General features: G+C 53.8%; 3 protein-coding genes and 1 pseudogene across 9 annotated transcripts in view; 2 read left to right on the top strand and 2 right to left on the bottom strand.

Annotated features, from left to right (window-relative positions):
- UNK (unk zinc finger) overlaps nucleotides 1-8,394 on the bottom strand; it is a 44,652-nt gene extending 36,258 nt beyond the window's left edge. For all 5 annotated transcript variants that reach the window (XM_014255831.2, XM_014255829.2, XM_014255830.2 and 2 more), the window contains exon 1: nucleotides 8,294-8,394. In XM_014255831.2, the coding sequence (XP_014111306.1) occupies nucleotides 8,294-8,391 (98 nt within the window). In that variant the 5' untranslated portion in view covers nucleotides 8,392-8,394. The remainder of the gene's footprint in view (nucleotides 1-8,293) is intronic.
- Nucleotides 8,395-11,884: 3,490 nt separating this feature from the next.
- On the top strand, nucleotides 11,885-13,600 carry H3-3B (H3.3 histone B). The gene is made up of 4 exons (XM_005526768.3): nucleotides 11,885-12,022; nucleotides 12,439-12,580; nucleotides 12,657-12,810; nucleotides 12,899-13,600. Exons 2-4 carry the CDS (start codon nucleotides 12,453-12,455, stop codon nucleotides 13,025-13,027), a joined length of 411 nt encoding a protein of 136 aa, XP_005526825.1. The 5' UTR covers nucleotides 11,885-12,022; nucleotides 12,439-12,452; the 3' UTR covers nucleotides 13,028-13,600.
- A 963-nt stretch (nucleotides 13,601-14,563) lies between these two features.
- On the bottom strand, nucleotides 14,564-21,276 carry LOC148182701 (uncharacterized; annotated as a pseudogene). The gene is made up of 17 exons (XR_015774357.1): nucleotides 21,250-21,276; nucleotides 20,461-20,539; nucleotides 20,122-20,229; nucleotides 19,965-20,037; nucleotides 19,680-19,826; nucleotides 19,549-19,594; nucleotides 18,652-18,710; nucleotides 18,510-18,545; nucleotides 17,476-17,528; nucleotides 17,080-17,212; nucleotides 16,807-17,000; nucleotides 16,538-16,583; nucleotides 16,384-16,449; nucleotides 15,840-15,899; nucleotides 15,614-15,696; nucleotides 15,361-15,455; nucleotides 14,564-14,598 (listed from the first exon to the last, which is right to left on the bottom strand). The product of XR_015774357.1 is annotated as an uncharacterized LOC148182701 (transcript).
- Nucleotides 21,263-25,617, top strand: GALK1 (galactokinase 1). 2 transcript variants are annotated; one of them, XM_088065565.1, is made up of 9 exons: nucleotides 21,263-21,439; nucleotides 22,223-22,412; nucleotides 22,710-22,829; nucleotides 22,957-23,112; nucleotides 23,329-23,464; nucleotides 23,892-24,073; nucleotides 24,282-24,432; nucleotides 24,582-24,744; nucleotides 25,434-25,617. In XM_088065565.1, the coding sequence occupies exons 1-9, from the start codon at nucleotides 21,275-21,277 to the stop codon at nucleotides 25,503-25,505; spliced, it is 1,335 nt and encodes a 444-aa protein (XP_087921691.1). In that variant the 5' UTR covers nucleotides 21,263-21,274; the 3' UTR covers nucleotides 25,506-25,617. The 2 variants fall into 2 exon arrangements, with proteins under 2 accessions (XP_087921691.1, XP_014111347.2); XM_014255872.2 differs by lacking the exon at nucleotides 22,957-23,112.
- Nucleotides 25,618-26,641: the final 1,024 nt, after the last annotated feature.

Here is a 26,641-nt window from a genome sequence, read left to right as displayed (position 1 = left end):
CTGCTTCTTCTCAGGTTAAACACCAGCAGCTTTGCAGCAGCCTCTTTGGAAAGGCTTTCATTTGTGAACAGACATTTTCTGCTGTGAGTCTGAAACAAAACACGGTGATTATCTAACAAGCATGAACCTGCATCCATAACACATGTGCCAGCGCAAAGATAAAAGCCAACCCTTACTGGTTGATTTTGAAGAATCAATGTCAACCATTCAATCGATTTTCTTTTCCGCTCAGCACTCAAATCAGACTTCATCTGTGCCTGCAGTGGCCCAGTGGACTCTTTCAGCACTCCAGACAGCAAGCACACCTCTGAATAAAAGTCCTGCACACTCTGGTGTCCCAAAAAGCTCCACTGCACGTTGATAGCAGCTCTCCTCCAAGGGGAAAGTAGGCAAACCCTAGGCTATTCCACAGCTTCTCATTTCCCACTTTGACCAATCAATGCACTGATAAATCTCTCACGATATTTTAAATGTGCAAACAATATTTTTTTTGTTGCTGTAAAGCTGCACAGTTTTCCTCAGGCATTTGTTGTTTGTATTTCTGCTATGACAGTAACAGTCAAGTGCCATCAATGAAAATTCATGGTCTATTGAAAACTTTAGAGGAGAAAAAAAAAAGTCACCTCTGAGCAACACTGGGTGTGGACTGACAGCTTCTTTTTGAGCTGAAGACAAAGGATAACAAATAGGATAACAAGTAATTCTGACTTTAATTCATTTTTTTGCAGATATTCATAGAATCACAGAATGGCCTGAATTGGAAAATACCTTAGAGATCATCCAATTCCAGCCCGCCAAGTTCTGGTTCCAAGTTCATCCAGAATAGTTTCAAAAACTAATTCTCTTTCCATATGGCCATGACTGCATATTAATCAAAACAAATTTTAGGCATACAATGATAAAAAGCCATCCCACCTTAATTTCTTAGCTGCACTTAGCAGTGCCATCAGTCCAAGGAAGGCAGTACATGCTCTGCTGAAATGGATTTGCCATTTTGACCATCTGATAGTTAAGAGATGGTATGAGAATTTTCTTTGACAAAATTCAGTGCAAGTTTCTTCTCTACCACTGTTTTGACAACTTCATGCAACAAAATGTCTCTGACTTCTAGCAAGAGATAAGAATCAGGCCAGTATTGAGCATTTCAGTGATCTGGCTCTTTCATTGCCATCACTGCACTTCAGTGCTTAAAATTCCTTAAAATATTTCTTTCAAATAAAACCTAGAACTTTCCTTGTTGTAACAATCACCTCCTAAACCTGAATGAACACTACAACAAGGTAAGGGGTCTGTGAGTCAGAAGCCAGCCTGCACCAGAGCTAAGGAGAGAAGGAATTGCTGGTATTCATTTCAAGTGAACACTCATTCCAGCTGATATTTCAAATGTCAAGTTGGTATTAACTGCATCAAGCACTGATCAAAATACACAAGACAAGAGATTGCTGAGAAAATCATCACAAGCATCTAAATTGGCTGTCAGCACTAGGAGGAGTTTGGGAAGGTACAAGCCTTTAGCATCTCCCTATGCACCCTTCTGCTGAGGCTCTGTATTTTTGATGCCCTGATATAAAAGACAAACTCTCTCAATAAATTAGAGGGAAAAAAAGGTAGCTAAGAAATAGCACTTGCTCCAGAGCCTGCTGGCACGTGACCACCCATTAATTTAGGACACTGAGCGGGAATTGCTGGCTGGCTCTGTGCACACACAGCTTTCAGCAACAGCTCTGTACCTGATTTGCAAGTGATGTGCTGAACATTACAGAAAGTTTATAGAGTATATAAATTCCTTATAAGATAGAAACTGCTGTGATTTACTCCCTCTTATAATTCACAATTTCACCAAAATCCAGTTTAAGGTGGAAACTGATAAAATATTGAAAGTTGTTTTTCAATCTAATCTAATCTTTAAATCTAATAACAATTAGACAAAAAAAAAAAGTCTTCACTACCCTGATGCAGGTGCCTCTTGGGCAAAAGGACCAGGTAACTTCTCACCATCTCTTTCAGCCTATTCTGCTACTTCCAAAAAGACTTATGAAGTTTTTAAAAGCAGCAAGTTAATGGAAGAAACTAAACCTCCCCATAGCATCCTCTGAAAGCGAACATGGCTCTTCATATCCTGACAAGCAGGTTCTCACAAGCCTCAGCCCAGCAATTAAAGATATTATTGCCTCTTTATTTTGCTCCTCTGTCGGAAATTACAGCTCCTTTAACAGGGACCACAGAAGGGCTGTGTCCTTGCCCAGGCTCAGCCGGGTGCATTAACACAGTCCCCAGTGACAGCTCATGCTAATATGCCACACAATAAGTGTGATTAACTGAAGTCCTGACACATTCCCTCCTGCCACGATGTCACAGGGGCAGGGACATGTAGCAAGCAGCCAGGCAGGGATGCTGGAATGTACTGCAAGAAAGATTTTCCCAAGGACACTGGTCAGACCCCTTGGAACAAGAAGGATGAAGTGTTTCAGCTGCTCCTAGAAGGTAATAAAAGCTTTTTCTAGAAGAACAGATCTAAAGACAATAAAATGTTGGAATTCCAACAGAATTTTCCTAAAAACAGAATGTTAAAAATACTAGACAATACATAAACTTACAAATGAGAAAAACTGGTATAATGGGAAACTCTAAGCTCTGAGCTCAGGATCATAGAATAGATGGAATTGGGAGGGACCCACAGAATCACCAAGTCCTAGATTTTCTAGAACAATTATTAACTTTAATATTGTCTCTCATGCCACAAAAAAACTATCCTATGTGCTAATGTAAGCAACATATAACCATCAACATAATACTTTTTATTAAATTAAAAATTAAAGAACCATCTTCCATATTGAAACAATTCTGCATCATTGAACCCTTCTCCTCTTTCACAGAGTTTCGGATTTTTGAAACATCAAATCTTGCCTGACCAAAACTAATTCTGAAAACGTCACAGCAGTACACGAAGCTTTTTGCTCTGCAAAATATTGATATGACACCTCTAGGGCAGTTATCCATACGTGAATTCCCTGTCAGACTGATATCCAGAAGTACTCAAGAAGTGGGAATGCAGCAAGCAAACCACAGGTCCAGCCCTACTTCAACACAAAGGGAAAAAACCCATTTTGCCCCAACACATTTGGGGCAGATTGGGCCCAAATTCCCCTCACCAGCCCCTCTCTCAAACTGGAGCCTTTCAACACTCAGCCTTTGAAGAACCATAAAATCTAAAATGTTATTTTCAGCACATGTGTTTGGTGGTGAGAGCATACTGTGAAGGCAGCTCTTCCTGTTCACACTCCAGCACTTTGTATTTCCAACTTCCTGTAACTATTCACACTTCCTAATAACAGCTGGCAGTGGATGTGCATTCAGTGAAGTTCACACAGACTCAAAAAATACCAGTAATAATAACCAGCTTATACTTTCCTGATGACATTTACAGGTAATGATGTAGTAGACCACTGGTAAGCCCCAGGTTTAGAAGTATTGACTCACTCTGTGCTTTCCTAAGGGTATTACCTTTCATTGTATATAATACAATAATAACATCATCTATTATACATCTTCTGTGCTTTCTCCAAAGGCATTACCAAATCTGAAACCTAAAAACACCTGGGTTTCTTTTTGTTGTTTTTGTTTTCTGGGTTATTTGGGCATTTTTTTTCTTTGATTATTTTTGTGTTTTGTTTTGTTGAGGTGGCTTTTTATTGTTGTTGGTTTTGTTTAAACAATGGAGCTAGTTTCTACAACTTGTATAAGTCCATATCAGCTTATTGATCTAAGGGTTATCACCAGTAAAACCAAAGCAGAATTAGGGCAGCAGTTTGTTATTTTAAGAGTCCTGATGGTTTAAAAAGAACACAAAAGGTTTCTAAAAACAATTTCCAAAGCCTCAACTCATGCAGTAGGGTGTGAAGACCACCCAACTCAAGCACATTAAATGTATAACAGACTGAGCAGGCAAATGTTATGCCGCTGCAAGAGCAAACAGCAACCCTGAAAAATTGCTAGCTACAAACCTGGTTTTTGGTTTTCTTCCCACAGACAGTCTGCACCTTTGAGATCAGACATGTCCTGTTTGCTCTGCCAGTGGTAAGACACCATCCACTGATAAGGAGATAAGGATTACTCTCTGCTGCTAAGGAGATGCGTTTTTGAGTGCTGTTGGTTTTGAGTAAGAATTCAGATGTACAATTTTGAGATGAGTAAGACTTAAATAAGCACACCTATGGTCTTGGTACTTTTACTTCTTCACCCATATTTCCATTGCTATCCTAATCTGAGTTCCTATTTGAGGCCAAGAAACCACCAGACAAGGCACGATGCAGACACAAGAATGTCTCTGATTTAAGTTATAGCCAAAGTATTTCACCAGCTCCATTTTCATCCCCATTTACAATGTCCTTCATTCAAGTCCTGTGGTCCTTCCATGCCTAAATGGCACCAGAATGGTTGCCAGACAAAGCTTGGCTGAGCACAAGCCAGCAGTCACTACATGACAGCCCAACCAGCCATGTGGATGCAGCTCCAGAACAACTTACAGAGTACTAATCCTTCAGGAATTTCCCACAATTCCTCTCCGTGTGCAAAAGGAAAGACAAGTTTTTTGCCTTTTCTGCTGCGAAGATATAATCACAAACTTTATCTTGATGCACTGCAAAAGAGGACAGGATGTGCTCTCAGCATCTCACCCAGAACTCAAGAGGTGGTACAGCCGGTCAGGACACGGAATCCCGAAGGTCGCTTCCAAGGGTGCTGCTCATATTTAAGATGGGCACACTCAAGAGAAATGTCTTGAGTAGCAATGATTTAGGTTATGCACAACAAATCTGTGTCCCAAAGAGTTTTTCACCTAAATCAGAATATTTTAAATGCCACTTGTGAGCATGTGTACTCTGAATGCACCCGACTGAAGGGACTCTCTGTTTTTTATTAAACGGGTTAATTTATCTCCACCTGAACATTTGCTTTCCTGCAGAGTTATTAAACTGTCTGACTTTCAGGTGAATGCACAGTGAACAAAGGGCTGCTCCACTTTCACTTATCTAAATTCTGCCAGATCAATAAACACCCAAGCAGTGGAAACAATCTTTACAATTCACAATTAAGGCATCAAGTCTGACTGAAACCAAGCATGCTGCCAGCAGCCGAACAGAGGAACCGTAGCAAAACAAAACTGTCCCAGAGCATTCCATACCTACATCCGTACTACAGCTCCAGTGACTGAGCACTTGCTTTCAGTTTCTTCCACATGTGTAGATGCACATTAAAGACAGAAGTACCTGCAGAAATAACGTGCTAGACAGAGCCAACAAATGCTGCAAAACCAATCCTCAGCTGAGGTTTGACAGAGCCTACCCAAACCAAATCCACTTCCCATCCAGCCCCTGCAGAGCACATTGCCCCAAGCTGATCCCAGCCTCCAGGAACCCCAGGAACAAGGCTGTCTCACCCCTTTGTTCCTGGGAATACACTGGTTTCATCCTGCTATGGGAGCTGTGGGATCACAGAAAGCAGCCACATGCAGGAATATCTAATCCAGTAACCCGGGGAGAGCACAATGGAGTATTTTGTTACTCACTCGGGTTCTACAAATGGAATACCAGATCCCCAGACAAGGAGCATGCCATCCATAATTAAACAGCAAACTTCAGCATCTACCAGCAACTTGTCTCCAGGAATATCCAGCTGTATGCCACGACTGCTACCAAAGGACACAAATCATGGAAGTTCAGCCTCTTCTGCTAACAGTGACAAAGGTGTGGGAGAGCATCACCAGCTCTATTTTTCCCACATTTTCTTATGCTGCACATCTAAAGTAAACACGAAGGCTTCCTAGCAGAAAAAAACAGAGGTCCAAAGTATCTAAAAAATCTCATGCAAGAAACACCAAGAGTTTAGAAATTCACACTAATACAGAAATTGGAACATTTCCTTAGAAATACAACCGAAACTTTCCGAGAGATGCCCAGCACCAGATTGCCTGTCCCCAGGGAACAGCAAAGTATGCAGATAATTAAGCTTACTTGAGTTTACAACTTGTAACCTTCGTGTCATTTTATGGAAACAAACTGTATTTAAGGGGAAAAAAAAAAGAAAGAAAATATTTACATTTTGACAACATACAACTTGTTCACATGAGCGACCACCAAATAAGTTCCCATATGTTATCAGGAGGAGGTTTACAGTCTGATGTGACCCAGTGTACACATCCTAGACTTCCAAAGGATGGCTCACATCCCACTGTCAGCACTCAGCAGCCCCCAAACCCGTCTTTCACTTATGGTTATTCAGCTCCTCTGCAACTGTTTCCACTGAAGTATTTTTAGCATCCATCTTCAAAACACAAGTTTTACCCTCTGGAAAGAAGCTAATTGCACCACCAGCTTTGTTCCATGCTGTCCCATTTCCGGCCTCTTTCCCAATCTCCTCTTTTTTCTTGAAGTCTTTCTTCCTCTATTTTTTCTAACACTTGATCCTTCTTTCCAGTCATGCTTAGCCAAGTTATCACCTTCACCTTCCTCTAGCCAGTGTCCTCACTTTCTCAACCTCATCTCCTTGTTTTCCCTCTCACTTTTTAATGATTCTTTCTCCATCACTGGTGTCACTCCATCTCTACAGGCAGCTCCTGTTCCTTCTTTTGCCCTACAGCAACATTCCCAGCAGACTCTTCCATGCCCATTTCCCCCCTAAAACCGTTAAACTTGTAGACCACACCAGAAACTATACAACCTATGACTGTGGCCAGTTCTGTAAGGATCATGACAGGATCTTCACAATAACAATAAAAGCCCTCACTCTGCCATAGTATTCCAAACAGCCTGAATGAAAGGGGTGGCAGGTAGCCTGTCATCCCAGCAACAGGTGCACAGTATGGATCCATGCCTGTGAATTCTTCAAAGCTCTTTTTATTCCAGGTATCACAGTGTGGACACAGGGAAGTCCACCATGAACCTTATGAAAATGGAAATTAAAAGCACACAGAGCACACGTCTCACTTTGGGTGGGGGCATTGACACAAGCCAGAGATACGAGTATTTGTAGGGTACTTATAGGACAACACCCTAAAATGATAAGAGCAAACGGCTCAGCACATGTATTTCGTCCACGAGGAACAGTTCCAAACTTTTCTCTTTTTAAGGACAGGGAACACACGAGCCATTTCCAGCCATACCCATCCATCGGCAGCCCACCTCACAAAAATAATGCTCACTCCTGATCCATTATCCCTGTCGCACAAGAGGATGGGAACATCATCACCATAACCTCCAACAACTGGTCACAGGCCAACTTCACACAGCTCTGACAGGTTGTGCTTCCTTGGGACAAGGCAGGGAAGTGGTATTTTTTGGTTAGGAAAGACACATTCCAGCAACAAGTGTTCCCTAAGGGAGTATCTCCAGTGATGGAGGTGACACACACCAACAGTGTGCCCCGCACAGCCAGATCACACCCGTGCAGTGTCAGGAAAGCAAGAATGGGGCAAACGCTCGTCCAGTGTTCCAAGGGGAATATTCCACACATCTGCTTCGTTCCCAAAGACACCTGCCCTGAGAGGGACCCACTCGAACCCTCCATCACCAACCACCGAGGCTGTGACCTGGGGACCTCCTGTCACCTCACATCTTCCTCCACAGGTGCCAAGAAACTCCCAGAACCCTCAGGGGGTGGAGGACAGGGGTGACAGCCCTGGGTGGCAGCTCACCAAAACCTCAACCCCCCAGAGCACCACCCCCACACGAGATAACACCCGGGGGAACGGACTCCCACCGTGGGCAGGGGGCAGAGCTGGGGACCCAGGGGTCCCCTCACATCCCGTGGGACAGACGCCCAACCTCGGGCGGGGGTGTCACCAGAGGGCCCAGAGCTCCACCAACACCACGGGGGAGGGACCAGGGATGTCACTCGTGGGTCCCCTCACCCGCCGCGGAACGGATCTGGGGTGTTGCCCGGGGGTGCCCTCACATCCCGGGGGATGGACCCCCACCTCAGGAGGCGGTGTCACCCGACAGGGAGGGACCGGGGAGTGAGGGGCCGGGGGTGTCACCCGAGGGGCCGGGGGTCCCCTCACCCCCGGGGGAGGCGCGGCGGCCCCGGTGCATCACGGGGGTTTGGGGGGGGGGGGGGTCACTCATCCCCCGCCCCTCCCTCTCCCCCCGCCGCCCCCGGCCCGCGCCGGCCGAGGCCGGTTCCAGCCGGTGCCCGCGCGTCCCCCCGCGCGCCCCCGCGCGCGCCGCACGCTGACGTCAGGCGCGTGTTGGCGCGCGGGCGGGCGGGCGGCGGCGGGGAAGCTCCCGGCTTTACGTACGTGTAGTGCTGCGGCTTCTCGGGCTGCGCCTGCAGCGCGCTGGCGGCGCTCGCCGGCCCGGCCGTGGCGGGGCCGCCCGCCACCGGGCCCTTGGACATGCCTCCCGCCTTCCGCCGCCGCCGCCGCCGAGGAGACCTTTATTATTCACTCTGCGCGGTCCGCACGGAGGGCGCCGCGCGCAGGCGCCGCCGCCGCCATTGCCGCCCCGGTGGCGCGCGGGGCGGGGTGGGACTTGTAGTTTGGCCGCGCGCGCGCCGCCCGCCAGCCCGGGACGCGGTGGGCGGTGGCTTCCGGCCGGCGGGACTACAAATCCCAGAGGCGCCCCGCGGCGTTGCGGCCTCTGCGCTTCCTGCCGCGTGGGGCGCGACGGGAGCTGTAGTGCGCGGGGAAGTGGGGGTTGCGCGCAAGGGCGCCCCCCGGTGGTGGGGCGGGATTGGGGCCGGGAAAGCCCCGAGCCCAGGGACGGCACCGACCCCCGGGGAGAATCGAACCCCTGAGGGTGAGGAGCGAACCACAGGATGGCACCGAGCCTCTGGGGGAGCACCGAGCCCTGGCAGGACACCGGCCCCGGGGGCGGCACGGCCCGCTAGGCCCAGCCCCTCCAGGCCGGTTCGGACGGGAGCGGGGGAGGCCAGTCCGGGGGGCTGGTGAGGGGCCGGGAGTTATTTGTGTCAGGCGACCTCACTTCCTTCCTCCCCCCTCTTCCTCTGCCTCAGGGGCTGAGCGTGGACGCCGGAGCGCGGCCAGAGGGTTATTTTAGTGCTGGCATCGCTCATCGCTCCACGGCCCTCCCCAGCCACGGGACAACGCCGTGCAGGAAGTGCCCGGGAATAGCACTGCGGCCCGAGGAGGAGGGGGAGGAAGGCCCAGCGAGCGCATGGAAAACCTACCTCGGAGCGGGTGACACCAATGGCACCTGGCTGCTGGGACATTGGGGCACGGGCTCCCCGTCCTCCCCGGGGAGAAACCCCCCCTGGAAGCAGCCGTGTCCAAGGAATCGGCCGAATTCCCATGTGGAGCGCTTCCTCTGCCAATTAACTTCTCTCCCAGGGGAGGAAATGATACGAGTTTCTTTTAATAGGACTTTGATCTCTTGGGCTCCACACAGAAGTGCTCCTGGCGCTGGGATCTCCAGCGGTGTGGGAAAGGGCACACGGCATTTATCGGGCAAACACCTTTTTTACCTCTGCCAGCCCACACGGGGTGAGCAACGTTAATAATAAACTGTAGGCTTGGTCTCTGTAGCTGGTTTGGGGAGGCAAATCACTTCTTAAATTCCTATTTATACTGATTTAATATCTACTGCAGGCAGGCTTGTCCTGAGGTGATTTAGTAGTTTATTTCCAGGCATTTGCAGGAATAAGTCACAGGATATCAATACCTTCTTATTCATCTAACCAGCCTCCATGGGAAGCTGGAGCACTGGAATTATGCAGCTCCAGGGAATTATGCAGGGCTTTTCCTCAGTCAGTGCAGGTGTTTCAGTGAGTATCTCCACACACTGGGTTGGGTACACCCAACCCAGAGCCACTGTCAGTCATGAACCTGCTGGAAAATCCACTCAATTATTGAGGAATCACACTGAAAACACCATCAGCCTGCACTTTGTCCGAAGGGACTTGGATGCCACAGGCTCCAATCCCTCCTAGCTGATGTTTACAACCAGGTGCTGACGCTGTTTCATCTTCCAGGGCACACGCCCTGCCAAGTGATGGGGAAACACTGAGGACACTCCAGGTGATGTGCCCAGGGTGCATTTATTCCCACCTTTGCTAACCTGGGTTGGTTTGCCCTCCTCAGCTTCTGCGTGTACACCTGTCCCTCACCCTGCTCCACCCCAGATGACCCCCGCCTTTTCTCCAGGGTTTTGGAGAGGAAAAAAACTAAAGTATCTCCAAAATGAGAAGTCCGAGTAGCCATTGCTATGAAAACTGGAGAAGGAAATAATTAAGGAGACTCTGAACTCCTGGTAACAAAGTTTCACCCGGCCTCCTGGCATTAGTGACAGTGCAGCGCTCTCAAAAGTGCAAATTAAATGTATTAAATTCTGTTACCACCAGAACCAGTTCCTAGTTTTATTTTCCCTATGAGTGAACAACTCAGATGAAAGGAGAATTCTTCCCTTTCCACCTTCCAAAACAACACAGTGAGTATTCACCTACAGCTCCCAAGCTTGGATACACAGCTTTTTGCCTCTGATAAATAATTAACATTTTCCTTTAGAAGAGAAAAAATGAACCTGAAAATGAGGACCAGAGGCAGGGGAGAAGACGTCCCTCAGGCAGCAACAGCCTCAGCACACGTGATGGCCCTGTCACACCACGGTGCCACATTTGCTTGAGTGGCCAGGTGGACATAGGAGCAGGATGTGCTCCCAACACATTCCCGACGTGCCAAGCTCCATCCTGGCTCTTCCCACAAGGCCAGTGCTGACCCCAGAGGCCGAGGATGCAGAGCCTCATGCAGAGAGTGGGTGATTCCAGCTGTGCTCCACTTTGGGAAGCTCACGGACGCCTTTGGGAGCGTCTGTTTGTGTTCCCTGCATATCCTACGTGCTACAACTCCAGGGCATTTGGGACCTGTTCTTCTTGATCCTGGGAGCCTTCCCGTGGGGGCAGGGACCTGCCTCCACAGTCTGCAAATACAGTATAATAGCAATATAAATCAAGGTATAAATTAAGGCAGCAGTTTTCCCCAAAAGACAAGTTTTTTTTATTGAATTGTTATTTATCTTAGGAAGACAAATGCCAAGACGGTAACAACAGGGAGCACGGATTCTGGATTTCTAGTTGCAGTGAAACTTTGTGATTCCCTTTGGGGATGAAGGTGCCCCATAGAGTCAGTGTGATTTGGGGAATGGCAGGGTACGAGGAGCTGAGCCCCAACTCCTGAATGCTCCCTTCTCAGGGCCAAAGGTCAGGCTCTCACTCGGGGCAGTCACATCCCCGCGCTGCCCACTGCGAATCCAAGTCCCGTGACAGCCCTTCCTTGGCAGCTGGAATGATAAATCCGGGCAAGAAGTGCCGGAGGCGCTGCCAGGCTTCCCTTCCCTTGCGAGGGCCTCTGCTCGCCCCCACGGACACCCCCGAGCGCGGGTGTCGAGCGGCCGCACACCGGCGGCTCCCGGGGGAGAGGGGGCGGAGGCGTGGGGGGCCCCGCGGCCCGGCCCTCGCCGCTCGCAGCCCCCGCCGGGCGCCTCCGCTCCGCAGGCCGGGGCCGGAGCTCTGCGGCGGGGGCGGCCGGGGGTGCCCGGGGGATCCCGCGGCGCCGCCGCCGCTCGCCCCGCTCCTATTGACTTCCCATTGTGGAGCTTCGCAACAAAGGGTAGGATCCAAACTCTGCCCCGTTTCGTCCAATCAGCGTGCAGAGCGCCCGCCCGCCGCCGATTGGATCCTTCTCCTCCCTCAACAGCCAATCGGGCGCCTACTTTAACAACCAATCAGAGCCCGGCCGCGCGCCCAATCAGCGCCGGGGAACCGGAGCACGGCCTTTGTGTGTGGTGACGTGATGGCGCCGGCGGAGGTCCCGGCCAATAGGGCGGCGCGTTGCTTACAGGCATTGTGACGTCACGGCGCCGCGCGCGCGCCCCCACTATAAAACGCGTGTCCCCGCGGCGGGGAGGGCGCAGTGAGCGGCGCGGCGGCTGAGGAGCGGCTCGAGGCAGCAGCACAGCGTAGAAGGTTCGGCGCGCAGCGCTACCGGCACCGGCGCTTCCTTCTCTTCCTACCGGTAAGTACCGGACTGCGGACGCGTCCCGAAGCGGGTGGTGGTGCTGCGCGGCTATTCGCGGCCTTGGGTCCTTCCGGAGCGCGGCGGACATGCCGGGCCTTGCCTACGTGCCCTGAGTCACGGCAGGTTCCCATCCCCCCATTGCACCTCCCCCCGCACCCCGGAGCGGCCCGGGAGGAAGGAGGAGGCGGCGTGACTCAGTCCGCTTTCCCCGGGGAGGGGAGCGGCTGGGCCGCAAGGCGGGGGCGGTGGGGTAACCGTAACTCCTCCTCCCCGTCCCGGGGGAGGCCGCTGGCCGCCTGCCCGCGGCGGGGGAGGGGGGCATTTGGAACTTGAGGGTATTGGCTTCTGTGTTGTCGGGCCTCGGGGTGACGGGGAGATCCGGGCCCCCATGTCACGCGTGCCTGTTTCTGTAGGTAAGTGAGGAAAAATGGCCCGTACAAAGCAGACCGCCCGCAAGTCCACTGGGGGGAAGGCGCCGCGCAAGCAGCTGGCCACGAAGGCGGCCCGGAAAAGCGCCCCCTCTACCGGCGGCGTCAAGAAGCCTCACCGCTACAGGTAAGGCCCTCGGCTCGGCCCCGGCTGCCGCAGCCCCTGCTCCGCCTCACCGCTCCCTCCTCCCTCTTCCATCCAGGCCGGGAACCGTCGCGCTCCGTGAGATCCGTCGTTATCAGAAATCCACGGAGCTGCTGATCCGCAAGCTGCCCTTCCAGCGGCTGGTCAGGGAAATCGCCCAAGATTTCAAAACAGACTTGAGGTTCCAGAGTGCGGCCATCGGTGCGCTGCAGGTACTGTGGAGGGCCGGGTGGGCCGCAGCGCTGGGGGAGCTGCGCTTGAGGGTTTGTAACAATATTTCTTCTGCTGCTCTTGAAACAGGAGGCCAGCGAGGCTTATCTGGTGGGTCTGTTTGAAGACACAAACCTGTGTGCCATCCATGCCAAGAGAGTCACCATCATGCCCAAAGATATCCAATTGGCTCGCAGGATACGGGGAGAGAGAGCTTAAGTGAAGGCTGTTTTTATGGTGTTTTGTAGTTAAATCTGTAAAATACTTTGGTTTTAATTTGTGACTTTTTTTGTAAGAAATTGTTTATAATATGTTGCATTTGTACTTAAGTCATTCCATCTTTCACTCAGGATGAATGCTAAAAGTGACTGTTCACATAAACCTCAGTGATGTTGAGCCTCGGGCTCGGGAGTGACAAGTTGCTAATATGCAGAAGGGATGGGTGTTCTTTCTTGCTTCTCATGCATGTTTCTGTATGTTAATGACTTGTTGGGTAGATAAACTTGTAAGGTACTAGAATTGATATAAATGTGTACAGGGTCCTTTTGCAATAAAACTGGTTATGACTTGATCCAAGTGTTTAACAATTGGGGCTGTTAGTCTGACCATGCATCACTGTGATCAAATGTGGACTTCCTTCAGAGGGTGAAACTACAAGTCTTAACCACAGTGTAACTTACAGTTTCCTAAAAACGTAAACCTGGCAGCTATAGAATACACTATGTGCATTTATAATAGCTATTTTATATATTGTAGTGTCAACATTTTTAAATTAAATGTTTTACATTCACATGTGAGGAGTCTTTGTCATTTGGTTTGAACGAGCTTGAAGAAGCTTCTGCCTCCTCCTACAGATTCCTGTAAGTTGGGGCTGCTGCTCTGGCAACTTAACCTCGGCTGGCGACAGAATGGAGAACTTGTGGAGTATTTTGGAGATTTTGTGCAGCTTGACTTCTTGTTGCCAATGGGAGTGGAGCTCTACAGCTCTGCAGGGTCCAGGAGGACTGGGCAAAGCTGCAGTGGCCTTTTGGGGGACTTTTCTCTAATCTCTGCTCCAGGTTCTTTCGTCCTTTCCAGTGGCTGTAGGGAAAGTTTATTTTGGAATTGTGACTGGTGTGGCTGAGGCAGAAGCACCTGGCTGTTCCCAAGCAGTGCGGATGGCAAGGTGGGGGGAGCATTCCCATGGGATTGGGCTGTGCTAGTCCTGGATCTGCACAGGGGATGGTGTGCAAGGGCAACAGCTGATTGTACACTCTGGGAGCAGAGGGGCTGCTGAGCCAGACGGGCGGCTGCTCCATGGGATTCTCGTTTCCCATCCAGACTTCTCTGGCTGGAGTAGGATTATACTCAAACCCTTGCTTCAGGCTTGGCTAAGGCAGGTCTGGGTTCCTCGGCTGCCAGACCCTGCTGGGCTGTGATGGAGGAAAGTGCTCAGACTGCACCTGAAGCACGGGTAATTGACACTGAACTTGGAGGGAGCCAGAACAGGCTGCACGGGTAAGGCTGGAGTCGTCACAGAAAGCACAGGAGAGTGGTTGAGCCAGCTCAGCTTGATTTATTCCAGTGGAAGGACCGTGGTGTTCTGGGGGAAAAGTAGCAGCAGTTCCGACCTGACTGGGGTAAATTGGTGCTGGCTGTTCGTGATCTCCCACCACAATGGTGAGGAAGAGCATGAAAACCATCCCGGCTCGTTCTGGGAGTCAGGGCCTGCAGCCCACAGCTGCTGCTGCGACTGGAGCCTCGTCGTGTTCTCCCTCAGACAAACCACTCGGTGTGCTTAAATCCTGCAGCTGGAGGAACAGGCACTCCTCACCCACCTTACACAGCCTCCTCCTCACCTCCCTGTCCTACACTGCTCCAAGGAGCAAACCCAGCCCCTGCCTCTCAGCAGTATCCTGCTGAAATCCTGCTCTGAAATGATGGGTTTTGAGCAAATATTTTCCTGTTCTCCTTGCTAAAGCTGTACAGGGAAAGATTCCTTTGATACAGAGTAATGAAGTTCACGATTTAGACACAAAGTTAAGCACCAGCTCAAACTTCAGGTGATGCTCAGTGAGCTCAGGTCAATCACCTGGGCAGGTCTTTCCAGGGACACTGCCTGCCAGGAATGTCCCCATGGGAAATCTGAGGATCTTTGGTAGCCCACGTAAGTCAGGAAGAACCACACAGTTTGCATTTAGGCCAATTGAAAATGAAAAATTCCAAGTAATGGGATTTGTTTATGAATGATTGGTTCGGGGCTGAGCTGCAGTAGCAGTCTCAGCTCCTGCAAGAAAAGTATGTTTAAAATATCATCCCTTGAAAACAGTATCTCCTGCAAGTCCTTACTGGAAACAATGAAGCATCTGGGTATGCCTAGAATAGTTTCTTAAAATAAAATCATTGTCTGGTGGTCCTTAGAAACCCCCCCACACACCAGAAAAATATCAAAGTATCTCTTCATCTTAGTAACCTCAACAAAAGGAATTAAGTCAGATCCTGCATGTGGTGATCCAGAACAGAATTCCTGCTATTCCACGGTGTCACTGATGGTAGCTGAAGCCTTCCCTTACCGATTCTCCCGATGATTTCCTCGCATTCTTGCTCAGAACTGGATGCAAACACCAGGCAGTTGAACGTGCTCCCATCAGGGCTCTCGGGGGAAGAGCTAAAAATGGAAACACGTCCATTATCCAGCAGAGCTCGGAGCCCAGCCCTGCTTCCAACCACGCCAGGGACCCTGCGGCTGCTCCGGACCTCGCTTGTTTATTTTCCCAGACCCACATCCCTCTGTGCCCCCTCCCAGGGCCCACAGGCAGCACTCACACCACACAGAAGGCAAAGATCCCGGGGCTCCACGCGCAGCGTCCCACACAGGAGATGGACGGGTAGGGATGGCGGCACAGGAGCTGTGCAGGGGACAGGAAGGGGACAATGTTTGGGCTGTGGTCAGCCCCTGACAGCCCCATTCCTGGGTGATAATGTCCCCAGGACCCTCCAGCTGGGCTCCCCATGCCTCCAGATTCCCGGGCTTTGGATGTCACTCACTCACCTTGGAAGAAGCCTTCTCCTTCACAAGGACTTCTGCCTCCTTCACATCAAATAAAACCTCCTGCAGGGGGGATGAGGGGGAAGAAGCCCCGATCAGCACAGCCCTGAGCTCTGTTTTTAATCAGGCATTCACCAGACTTTATCCAAATGAAGAGGTGATGAAGCACAGTCAACCTCAGCTTTTTAAAATTTCCTCTGTGCTGCCCTTTTTCCCCCACCACCCAGTGCTTCCACACTTCAATCTTTTCACAAACAACCCCCAGAGGCTCAAACAACCTGAGCCTTAAAGCACCCCTTGAATCAGGCTTAACCTTCCCAGAGTTTTCCAAGTGCTTTCCTGCATGCTGTTGCATTTTTTTCCTTAATGCCCCTTCGTATCCTGGCTGCTGAGATGCTTCTGACCTGAAAAACCCTCCCAGGGGTGATGGCATGGCAAATATTCAGCCAAGCCAAGTGAGCTTGGAGCTGGCAGGAAAAAATATCCATGGCAGAGACCCTGGTTCCCTGTATTCTCTTCCCAGGATGTCCCCAGCCCCGTCGCTCACCCGCGCTGCCAAGCGCCTCTCCAGCACGGCAGGGATGGCTCCCTCCAGCACCTCTTTGCCACCACTCTGAAATGGAATGGGAAGGAGGGACACATGAAAAGAACTGCAGAAGAGATGATTCACCCCATGGCAGGTCTCTGTCCCACAGCCTCACCGTCCCAACGCTGGTCTGGCCCAGGTAGAGCAGGTTGTAGAGCAGCCTGGGGAGGAAAGGGCTCAGGGGCATCAGAGGAAGGACCCCACACACCACTCCTGCGGCTCTTCGCAGGAGAAGATGCTCACAGCCCCCTCCTCACCTCCAGGCCATGGGGGCAGCCTTGGCCCCACAGCCTTGAGCAGAGATCAGGGACAGCGTGGGCACAGGGCTACCCCAGTGCCAGGAGCCTCAGCCCAGCCTGGGGGCTGCCCATGGCACAGACCCACCTGCCCCCCTGCAGCTGCCGGGGCTCCCCCTCACCCCTGTGCTGGCTCTGCTGCAGCTGCAAGTGAGGCTCCTTCTCCTTCAGGGCCTTCAGGTAGGGCAGCAGTGGCTCAAAGACCTTCCCATCCTGCCACCGCCACCGGAGCAGGCGGAGGGTGAGCGGCTGTCCCCTCAGTCTCTGCAGCACGGCCCCAGCCTGGAGGGAGGGAGGGGGAGCAGAGGGGAGCAGGGGGCAGGAGATGAGGGGGACAGCCCAGCCCTCTGTGCCCACCCACCTGCCCGGGGCAGGCGAATCTCAGTGAGCAGCCATTGATCTCATCGAGGATGTCACCGGCCAGCACCACCTCGTCCACCTCTGCCTGGCTCCCAGGGAGCACCTTGGTGACAAGGACTCGGCCATCCACGTACCTGAGGGTGCAGCCAAGCCTCAACTCAGCCCCAGGGACCCTGCCTGGCTCCCCTTGTGTACCATCCATGACATTTCACCCATACACGGAATGCAGGGAAAAGCCACCTCATGGATACTGGCAAAGCTGAGCTGATGGGGAGAAAAGCACCCGAGACAGCCCAAATGCTCTCAGCAGGATAATTAATTCCTTTTTTGGGGCACTTTCAGTGTTGGGATGACCAGATCCCTCTAGAGAGTGGAGAGGAGGGTCCAGAGTTCCTACCTGAGCACCATCCCCAGTGCTCAGCACGGGACTGTCTCATAAATACTGCACACCTGAAAGAGAGTGGATGGTGACAGTGGCCTTGCCAATGGCCGTGGGACATCCAAGGGACCCCATACCCTGGATAATTTCTGGCACTGATGCCAACCCAGGGCTTTGGGAGCCCAGGGAGAGGCAAGTCCCAGTGCCACAGGCTGAGCTGGGACCAGCTTTTCTCTGTCCTCTCAGGATTCGGCCGTGCTCAGACCCTGAAGGGACAAAGCTGCTCTAGGGACAGGATGGCAAAGCAACAGCAAACCCTTAACTCATTGAAGAGCCCTCCTGCCTCACCCCACATGTCCCCACGCAGCAGGGGGATGCAGCTGCCCCTCCCCAAAGCCGCTGCTGTTTGCAGCAGCACTTACTGTCACATCGCATTAGCCGGGGCCTCGAGACACGGCCAGCTCGGCCGGGGGCACTGGCTGTCAGAAATGCCCCAAAGCCAGCGGGATCCCAGGCTCTGCAGCACCACCACGGCTCAGTGCACGCCTTCACCAGTCCCAAAGCCGCCTTGAGCTTTTTGGGGATTCTTTTGGGTTTAAAAGGTGGTGGAGGGATGCTCTTCATCATTAAAAGACATGGAGGCGTCCCTGCTGCTCTCAATAACGCACTGATGTTTCACTGAGCAAACCAAGAGCAAAACCAACTGATGCATAATCTGTGTCAGCCCAGGGAAATGGGGATTTTTTTGGCAAGAAATCAGGGGATGGAGCACAGGGAATGATCACTTATATCAGTGATTTAGGCCTGGGTACTTCTCTTGCTTGTTTTTACTCCTGGGAATGCTGGGATCTGTTCCTGGTGAGGGCCCAGGCACCCGGCAGGATCCAACCTCTATAGCAGAGAGAGCTCTGCTTATCCTGGTGAACCTGAGCCAATTCACCCCGGGGTGCATGGCAATCCCTCCCCACCAAACCCCTCCTGATCTCCCTCATTTGACTTCTCAGGGAGGGCCAGGTGGCAGAAGGACGCTCCCGGGAGCGATGGGCTCTTACCGGCAGCAGCCAGCTCTTGTCCAAGAAGCTGCAATTCTGCAAACAAAGGAGTGCCAGCACCATTGGTCCCTGCAAGGAAGGGGCCAGGGCCCCACATTGGCAGCCCTGTGCTGGTCATCACCCCACTGATTCACCACTGCACCTGCAGGTCCAGGGAGACATCTATCTCTGTCAGCACCAGCAGCAGCGAGAGAAAAGGCTCTGCAGAGGGATGGGGATGGAGAGGCAGTGTCACCACCTGGCAGCCACAGCTTCACAGGGACATGGCAGAGGACAGGATGAAGCCATTTGCAGTGTAACTCATGAGTCCTGGGAGCAAGGCTTTGAGAACATCCCCGAAACCACACACCCAGGCTGCTGCTGTAGGCTCATCCCAGGCTCCTGCTGCCAGCACAGGGGCAGCTTGGTACCTTTTTGGTACCTTTAGGCTTGTAGCAAATGCTACTGACTATTTCTCCCCTTAGAAGTACAGCAAAGCTGCCCAGGCTCTCCTACACAAGCCTTGCAATCACACTGCTGGGTCTGAAATCTGCTCATGCACCAGCAGTGCGGGTGATTTATAAACCATTGATGTACAGGTTTAATATGGGGTTATTTATCATAATCAAAAGATTAAAGGTTTCCACCCTGGCCTAGCCCAGCAAGGAGCACAGCTGTGGATGGATGGAGTGCTGCAGCCTGTCAAGGCAATGCAGCCATTTAAGCCCCTGTGCCACCCCTCAGCCCAGGCCCATCTGACATTCCCTCCCCTTAAAGCCAGACTGGGTCTGCTTAAGGCAGAATCCTTTGTACAAAGGAATAACATGGAAGATACTTCAGAAGCAATTTCCCTATCCCATGCCACTAAAGCCAATCTTAGATGGATTCAAATCCTGTTTAAATATTTACACCTTTTTTTTTTTCCCACCCTACCCAATCACTGCAGCAACATATTTAGATTCCAGCGCTAAGTTTGGATTAGAAAAAGCACAGTGGCCTCTTCCCCCTCCCCTGCAGCAGTGCAGTGCTGCATCCTGCCTCGGGTGAGCCATCATCTTACCCCGGAGATCTTGGCTGCCGAGGATGGAGCTCCCTGGATCATAAAACTGAAACCCAGTGAAATAACACAGATTACTCCTCTGGTTCGCAGCCCATCGGCCGTGGGTAGCAGCTGCCCCCCACATGCCGCACCTCCAGGATTCGGGGGGTCTGTGCCAGCTCACGGCCACCGCCAGCACCTTCCCTTGCAGGGCCAGGCGCAGAAAGAGCCGCCCCCGGCCCTGCGGCGTCCGCTCACAGCCCCCGGCTCTCCGGATGCTGCTGGACAGAGAGCTCGGCCTGTTTGGGGAGAGGAGAAGCAGCTTTGGCAGCACACGGGAGCGGCCTCCCTGCGCCTGGGGTCTCTGGGATGAGCATGTCGCGACAGACGCCAGCACAGCTCAGATTTTCACCCCGGTCTAGCTCGGGGTCGCTTACAGGCCGCTGGTTCCCGTGGGAAGTCGCTCCAGCCAGTGCCAGTAATCCCGTCTCCGGAAGCCCCAAACCGGTTCTGCGGGAGAAAGGGAGCTGGACACCCCTCGCCGCGGGCCCGGGGACGCTGCCACCGCCCGCCCGGGCACCAAGGATCACTCACGTCGGAACCCCTTGCGCAGGATGCTCTCCAGCAGCTGGCAGAGCGACACGAGGTGCGGAGAGGTGTCCGTGCAAGGGCCCCCGTCCTCCCGCAGCCGCAGCACCCCTCCTGCGGGGAGGAGAGAGCGGCGGCACCCGTGAGTGCCCAGCCGGGGAAAGGGGACAGGCCACCCCAGGGACAGCTCTGCACGGCCCCGAGGAGGGGTCCCACCCTCCCCGGCTGCCGCCGCCGCCCTGGGCAGGAGCTCGGGTGAACTTCCCCGAGGCCAAGGTCGGGCGGCGGGGCCGCAGCTCCGGTCACACCGGTACTGCTGCTGCAAGAAGCTCGGCCCACTCTCACCTTGAAGGGCGCTGAGCAGCGGCTCTTTCCTGGCCATGGGCTCGCCGCCCCCCAGGGCCAGGTGGTCCCGCGACGGCGGCTGGACGGGAACCGGGAACCGGGAACCGGGAAAGGGGAAAGAGTCCCGCCCCAAGAGCGGAGCGGAGCGGAGCAGCCCGGCCCCACGGGCGGTGGAAACCTCACAGACACACACAGGTGTACGTGTACTTAAGCTGAAAGCACATACACTGATGTACATTGGTGTAACACAGCGACACGTACACCTATCGATCTGTACAGATATATAAATGCCATACATTGTATCGGCAGACCCCGCGTTTATGAGACACACGTGCGAAACATACACGTATTTATCTGAGTGTGTAAGGACAGGTTTTGGGATATAGATATATGTGTTATAAGGCTTCGGTGCCGGCCCCGCCGCAGGTACACACGGGCTGTCCGGGGGGATGGCCACGCACGAACAGCGATTCCGAGGACGGTGAGAAGGAGCGCTGAGGGACCCGGGAGCGGTACGGAACCCACCGGGGGCGGTGCGGGGAGATCGGGGGCGGTGCAGGGTGCTCGGGGGAGGTGCGGGGCTCCCGGAGAGGTTCGGGGCGCTCGGGGGCGGTGCAGAACCCACCGGGGGCGGTCCGGAACCCACCGGGGGCGGTAAAGAACCCACCGGGGGCGGTAAAGAACCCACCGGGGGCGGTAAAGAACCCATCGGGGGCGGTACAGAACCCACCGGGGGCGGTGCAGAACCCACCGGGGGCGGTGCAGAACCCATCGGGGGCGGTACAGAACCCATCGGGGGCGGTGCAGCTCGGCCATGGCGGACCCAGTGGGTCCCGGTTCGTCCCCGCTGCTGGCGGCCGCTTGCCGGGCTCACGAAGCGGCTTTCGGGGGTGCGGCGGTGCTGGCAGCGTGGGCCCCCGGCCGGGTCAACCTCATCGGAGAGCACACCGACTACAACGGCGGCTTCGTGCTGCCCATGGTAAGGGCCGTGCCCCCCCGCCCCGGCCCCGGACTCTCGCCGTGTCACCCTTCCGGGCCCTCCTGGCGGCCGCCGGGGGTCCTCGGCCACCGCCTTCCCACCCCCGTCCCAGGATGTCCCCTCCAGGATACCCCACCCCGGACCCTTAGGGATCCTCCGGGATCCCCTGCCCAGGACCATGGGCTTCGGAGCCAGACCTGCTGCAGCCCCCCGTGCAGCCCGGCTCCTCACTCGCTTCTCGGGGGATGTGATTCTCTTCCCAACCACCTCTCCGAGAGACTGAAACCTTTTTTCTGCAACCCCGTCAAACAACTTCCCGTTCCCACAGAGCGGTGTTTCAGAACAGCGGGAGCTTCCTGCTCCTTCCGAGCCCCTTTGGCTCAGCGGGGAAGTCCCTGCTCAGTCCTAAATCAAACCTTCAGCTAATTACTGTGAGGCCGAGGAGCGTGGGAGCAGGTCAGCTGAATTCCCTGGCAGGCAGGAAAACTTCCCGAAGCCTCTCCCATTCGTGACGTGGGTACCACTCCCTCGGAGCCCAAGCAGCACCCGGAACCGAGCCGGAGGGTCAGGCGCAATATTCAGTGTGAAGACTGACCCTGTGTATCAATAAATGGGCGCAAGTTTAATTCTGTGCCAAGCTGGAGTGTGCAGTGGGCTCAGGGGTGTTAAAGAGAGCGCTTGGATGCTCCAGCTGTGGGCTGAAGCAGCCACAGCTGTCCCCTGCCACCCGTGGGGATGCTCCAAAGGGGCTGCGGGGTCTGAGCCCACCTTCCCCACCCCCAGGCCCTGCAGCTGGGGACGGTGCTGGTGGGATCCCCCACGCAGGACGGGACCATCTCCATCATCACCACCTCGGCAGAGGCGGACGAGCCCCACAGGGTGCAGTTCCCGGCTCCCGGTCCCGGCAGCTCCCTGAGCCCGGGGCTGCCTCGCTGGGCCAACTACGTCAAGGGGGTCATCCAGCACTACCGGGGTAAGGCTGAGGGGTGGGTCAGAGCCCCCCTTGCACGGGACTGGTGTTCAGACTTTGGGAGTGCTCTAGGGGCTCTTCCAGTGTCTGTGTAATCCTGCAGCTCTGCCAGGACCAGGCTCCAGCAAACTCAATCTCAGCTCCAAAGGTCCTTGTGCTTGGGGGGCTGCCGGGTCAGACTCTGCTGTGGATCACCCTGTGCTCTGAAATGTTGCACAGGGGCTCCTTGTGTCATTCCCCATGAGCTGTGGGGCGCACACAGCCCTGCAGGGGCTCATGGCCCCCCTTCTCCTCCTGCAGGTGGTCCCGTGCCAGGCTTCAGCGCTGTCATGGCCAGTGATATCCCCCTGGGTGGGGGCCTCTCCAGCTCGGCTGCTCTGGAGGTGGCTACATACACCTTCCTCCAGCAGCTCTGCCCTGGTAAGGCAGCAGCCCATCCTGGGCCCTGGCATCTGTTTCCAGGTGGGAGCTGGGATGAGGGGGTGCCCTTAGCTGGATCCCACAGCCCTTGGGAAAGTGCTGATGTGAGTGGGTAACAACTCCCCAGCTGGCACCATCCTGCCTGTGTGGCTCCTCTGGCTCATCCAGCCTGACCTGCCCAGACCTCTAAAATCCGTGGACCACTCCTGGGGCTGGTTGGGAGAAGGAGAGGAAATTCCCTTGGGAGCATCCTCTCCTCACCCTAATGCCACCAAAAATCCAGGTACCTGAAATACCAGTGTCAATTATCACATCCAGTTGGATCTGGGGGCCCAGGCTGGCATAGATGCCGTGCAGTGGTGCAGGAACGAGCATCAGCAGCTGCAAAACCCCATTCCATGGGAAAACAACCCTTTACCTCCATGTTTGCTTCCCCTGATTCCAGGCAAGGGACAAAGTTGCAGGAGCTGCTAACCTGTGTGTCTCTGCTGTGGCACAGATGATGGGGATTTGGTAGCCAAGGCTCTGGCCTGCCAGAAGGCAGAGCACTCGTTTGCTGGGATGCCCTGCGGAATCATGGACCAGTTCATATCCGTGATGGGCAAGGAAGGCCACGCACTGCTCATTGACTGCAGGTCAGGGTCGAGCGCTGAGCTCACTGTGCTGTGCTCACCTCCTTGAGCAGCTGGGGATGAGCTGGCCCTGTGGCCATGAACCAAGGGCAGGAGTGCAGGGAGAGGTTAACCCTTGAATCCAAGGGTTCAAGGGTTTTGAAGCCCAAAAACCTCGTTATGGGGGCGGGGCACCCTGCACTTTAATTCCTCTTTCTCCTGATTCCTCCTCCTGCAACCTTTCTGCTGCTTGCTTGGGCTACCTTTCCACCGGTCGTTAGGGTCTGTTGTGGAGCTGATAACCGGGAGGGAGCGAAATGCTTGAGTGAAATCCTAAACCACCTGGACTTTGCCTCTGTAGTTCAGGATCTGCCTGCCACGTGGCCTCACTCAGGTGTGTGAGAGCCGGGGTGGGCAGGGGGGTGGGCACATGGCTGAAGTCTCCCTGCAGGTCCCTGGAGACCGTCCTTGTCCCCCTGAGCGATGCCAGCCTGGCCGTGCTCATCACCAACTCCCAGGTGCGGCACACGCTGTCGGGCAGCGAGTACCCAACGCGCCGGCGGCAGTGCGAGGAGGCGGCGGCGGCGCTCGGCAAGGCCAGCCTGAGGGATGCCACCCTGGCCGAGCTGGAAGGTGGGGGCAGTCCCCCCCTCATCTCTGGCCACTCCTTGGGGCATCAAGAGCTTGGTGCCCCATGGGTTGAGACCAGGGGCAGGTGGGTAGGTGCACATCCTGTGCTGGGAGCGGGCTGCAGGCAGAGAAGCTTTGGCACAGGATGGTTGCAGGATGCACCCCGCAGCATCCTGTGAGGTTTGCTGCAGGGACACAAATGTCTCTGCAGAGGCCAGGAGCCGGCTGGGGGACGAGGTGTTCCGGCGGGCCAGGCACGTCATCGGCGAGATAGCCCGGACAGCGCAGGCAGCACAGGCACTGCAGCACAGGGACTACAGAACGTTCGGGAGGCTGATGGTGGAGAGCCACAACTCCCTCAGGTGAGGATGACCAAGGATGCTGGCAGCCCTGGGCCAGGATCTGCAGCACCCAGCATCGCTGCCATGGCACCAGGACACGAGTTGGAGCTGTCGGTGGTGCAGTGGTTGTGCCCAGGGTGCAGGGCACAGCACGGCTCTCCTCTCTCCAGGGATGACTATGAAGTGAGCTGCCCAGAGCTGGACGAGCTGGTGGCAGCAGCTCTGGAAGTCGATGGGGTTTATGGCAGCAGGATGACCGGGGGAGGCTTTGGAGGCTGCACGGTGACGCTGCTGGAAGCTGGGGCTGCAGGGAGAGCCCAGCAGCACATCCAGGTACGTGGGGGAACAGCCCCAGGAGACTGACTAAAGATCCCAAGGGAACACTTAGGGGCACAGCACAGGGACACTGTTGAACTGTCACTCCTGAGCCCTTTGGGGGCAGTGGAGCCCACCCAGGGCTGTGCAGGGGTAGCCCTGATGGTGCTGAGCTCTTGCAGGCAGTTCAGCGCTGTGCTGGTCACAGAGCCCTGCCCCACGACCTCATTGCTTTAACAGAGGTAGTGAAAGGTAGTGCTGGGTGAGCTTCATGAAGGCCAAATCCATCTTCAGAAAAGTGAGCTGAGCTTGGGCACTGGCAATTATAGCCCAGGAGAGATCTCAGTGCATCACCAGTGTTCCCTAACTCAGCACCGTGGTGTGCACAGGGAGCTGGAAATGCCAGCAGAATGGGGGTGTCAGGACATGGGGCATATGAACAAGGCAGAGTATCATTTTGCTGCTCTGTGAGATCATGGTGCACCTGTAAATAGCTGGGGGAGTGGGACAGGAGGGAAGAGGAAGGTCTGAAATGAGGAGAGAGCAAAAGGACTTTGGCCTCTGCCATGGATGGGAGAGAGGAAACATGACCAGGAGCTACAGTACAGTGAAGAGTGAAGGTAGAGCGAGTGTGGAACTGACCAGCAGGCCCTTTCCCCCCAGCTCTGGCATCAAACCCAGCCTTGACTGCTCCTCTTGTTTTCCAGGAGAAATACAGTGGCACAGCCACCTTCTACCTCACCAAGCCCTCAGATGGTGCAAAGGCCCTGGCCCTGTAGAGGAGAGACCCCCTCACCTGGGACCCTTGGGCTGGCATTGCCTCCCTCCCCAAGGGGATCCATTTGTCCATCTGCATCATTTGCCTAATAAAAACAAAACATTTGCACAGTGCCCATGTTAGCTAAAATCACTTGGGAGTCTTCCTCAGAGGATACTGCTTTAGCTCCAGTTTGCAGTGGTGTAAGGAGCCCTTAGCAGGGCTGTGGAGTCCAGGAGAGCTGCAGTGGCTGGCAGTGGAGGAGCAGCTGGCACTGACATGCGGCAGAAATTCCTGCTTGGGAATCTCCCTCTGGCCCCTGCCCTGCATCTGCTGCAGCTGGAGGGTAGTGAGGGGGAAGGGATTTTTTAGTTTACTTTATTAAAAAAACCCAACAATAAACAGGCAGAATATAGAGAAAATATTTATTGAGTGCAAGAGGAAGGCAACTGATCAAAGACCTGCTCTGGATCCAGCTTGGAAAGGCTGAAACAGCACCAGCTCCAACAAGCAGATGAAATTAAAGTCAGGCCTGGGTTAGTGCATGGGGAAGGCCTGATTCCCTGGAGAGCAGCTGAAGGGCCATGCTCTGCTCTTGGAGAACTAGATCATCTTTGGTTAAAATGCTTGGGGAAGTCCCTGTTTAGGCTGTTCTCAGTATTTGACCCTGGACCACAAAGCCCAGGAAAAGGGTCACAGAGTCCTTGTGCAGGAAGAGAGAAAATCCCAACCCCAGGCAAGAAGGGAGCAGGGAGGAAGGCAGCCTTGCTCAAGAGAAATAAGTGCTTCTTGAAGGCACAGTAAAACCTCAGGGCTGGTGAAGAATCCCCTCCTTGAGCCAAGTTCAAAACTGACCTAGCTCCATCTGCAGTCATAGAGACTCCTGTGGACATGATTCACACACATCCATCTTTGGCTGAAAGATGTACAGCCCTTTCTCCAGTGAAAAAAGAAGCCTGAAGAGGAGAGGGAACTGTTGGTGTGAGCTCTTCTTCAGAGTCCAAAAGAAAAAAGGAAATAAAAAAAGAAATAATAATAAAAATAAAAATAAAATAAAAAAAAACCCACAAAAAAAAGGACCAAGGTCCATTGTGAGATCAAAGCAGGCTGGTGATGCTGCCAGGGGCCCAGGCAGCTGCTGCTTTGGTTGGAAGGTAT

The sequence above is a fragment of the Pseudopodoces humilis genome, chromosome 21 (genome assembly GCF_049639895.1).
Source record: "Pseudopodoces humilis isolate 2021_Gansu_Grassland_sample_001 chromosome 21, ASM4963989v1, whole genome shotgun sequence".
NCBI lineage: Eukaryota > Metazoa > Chordata > Aves > Passeriformes > Paridae > Pseudopodoces > Pseudopodoces humilis.
Note: the sequence above shows the minus strand (reverse complement) of the source record. Positions and strands in the feature narration are given on the sequence as shown.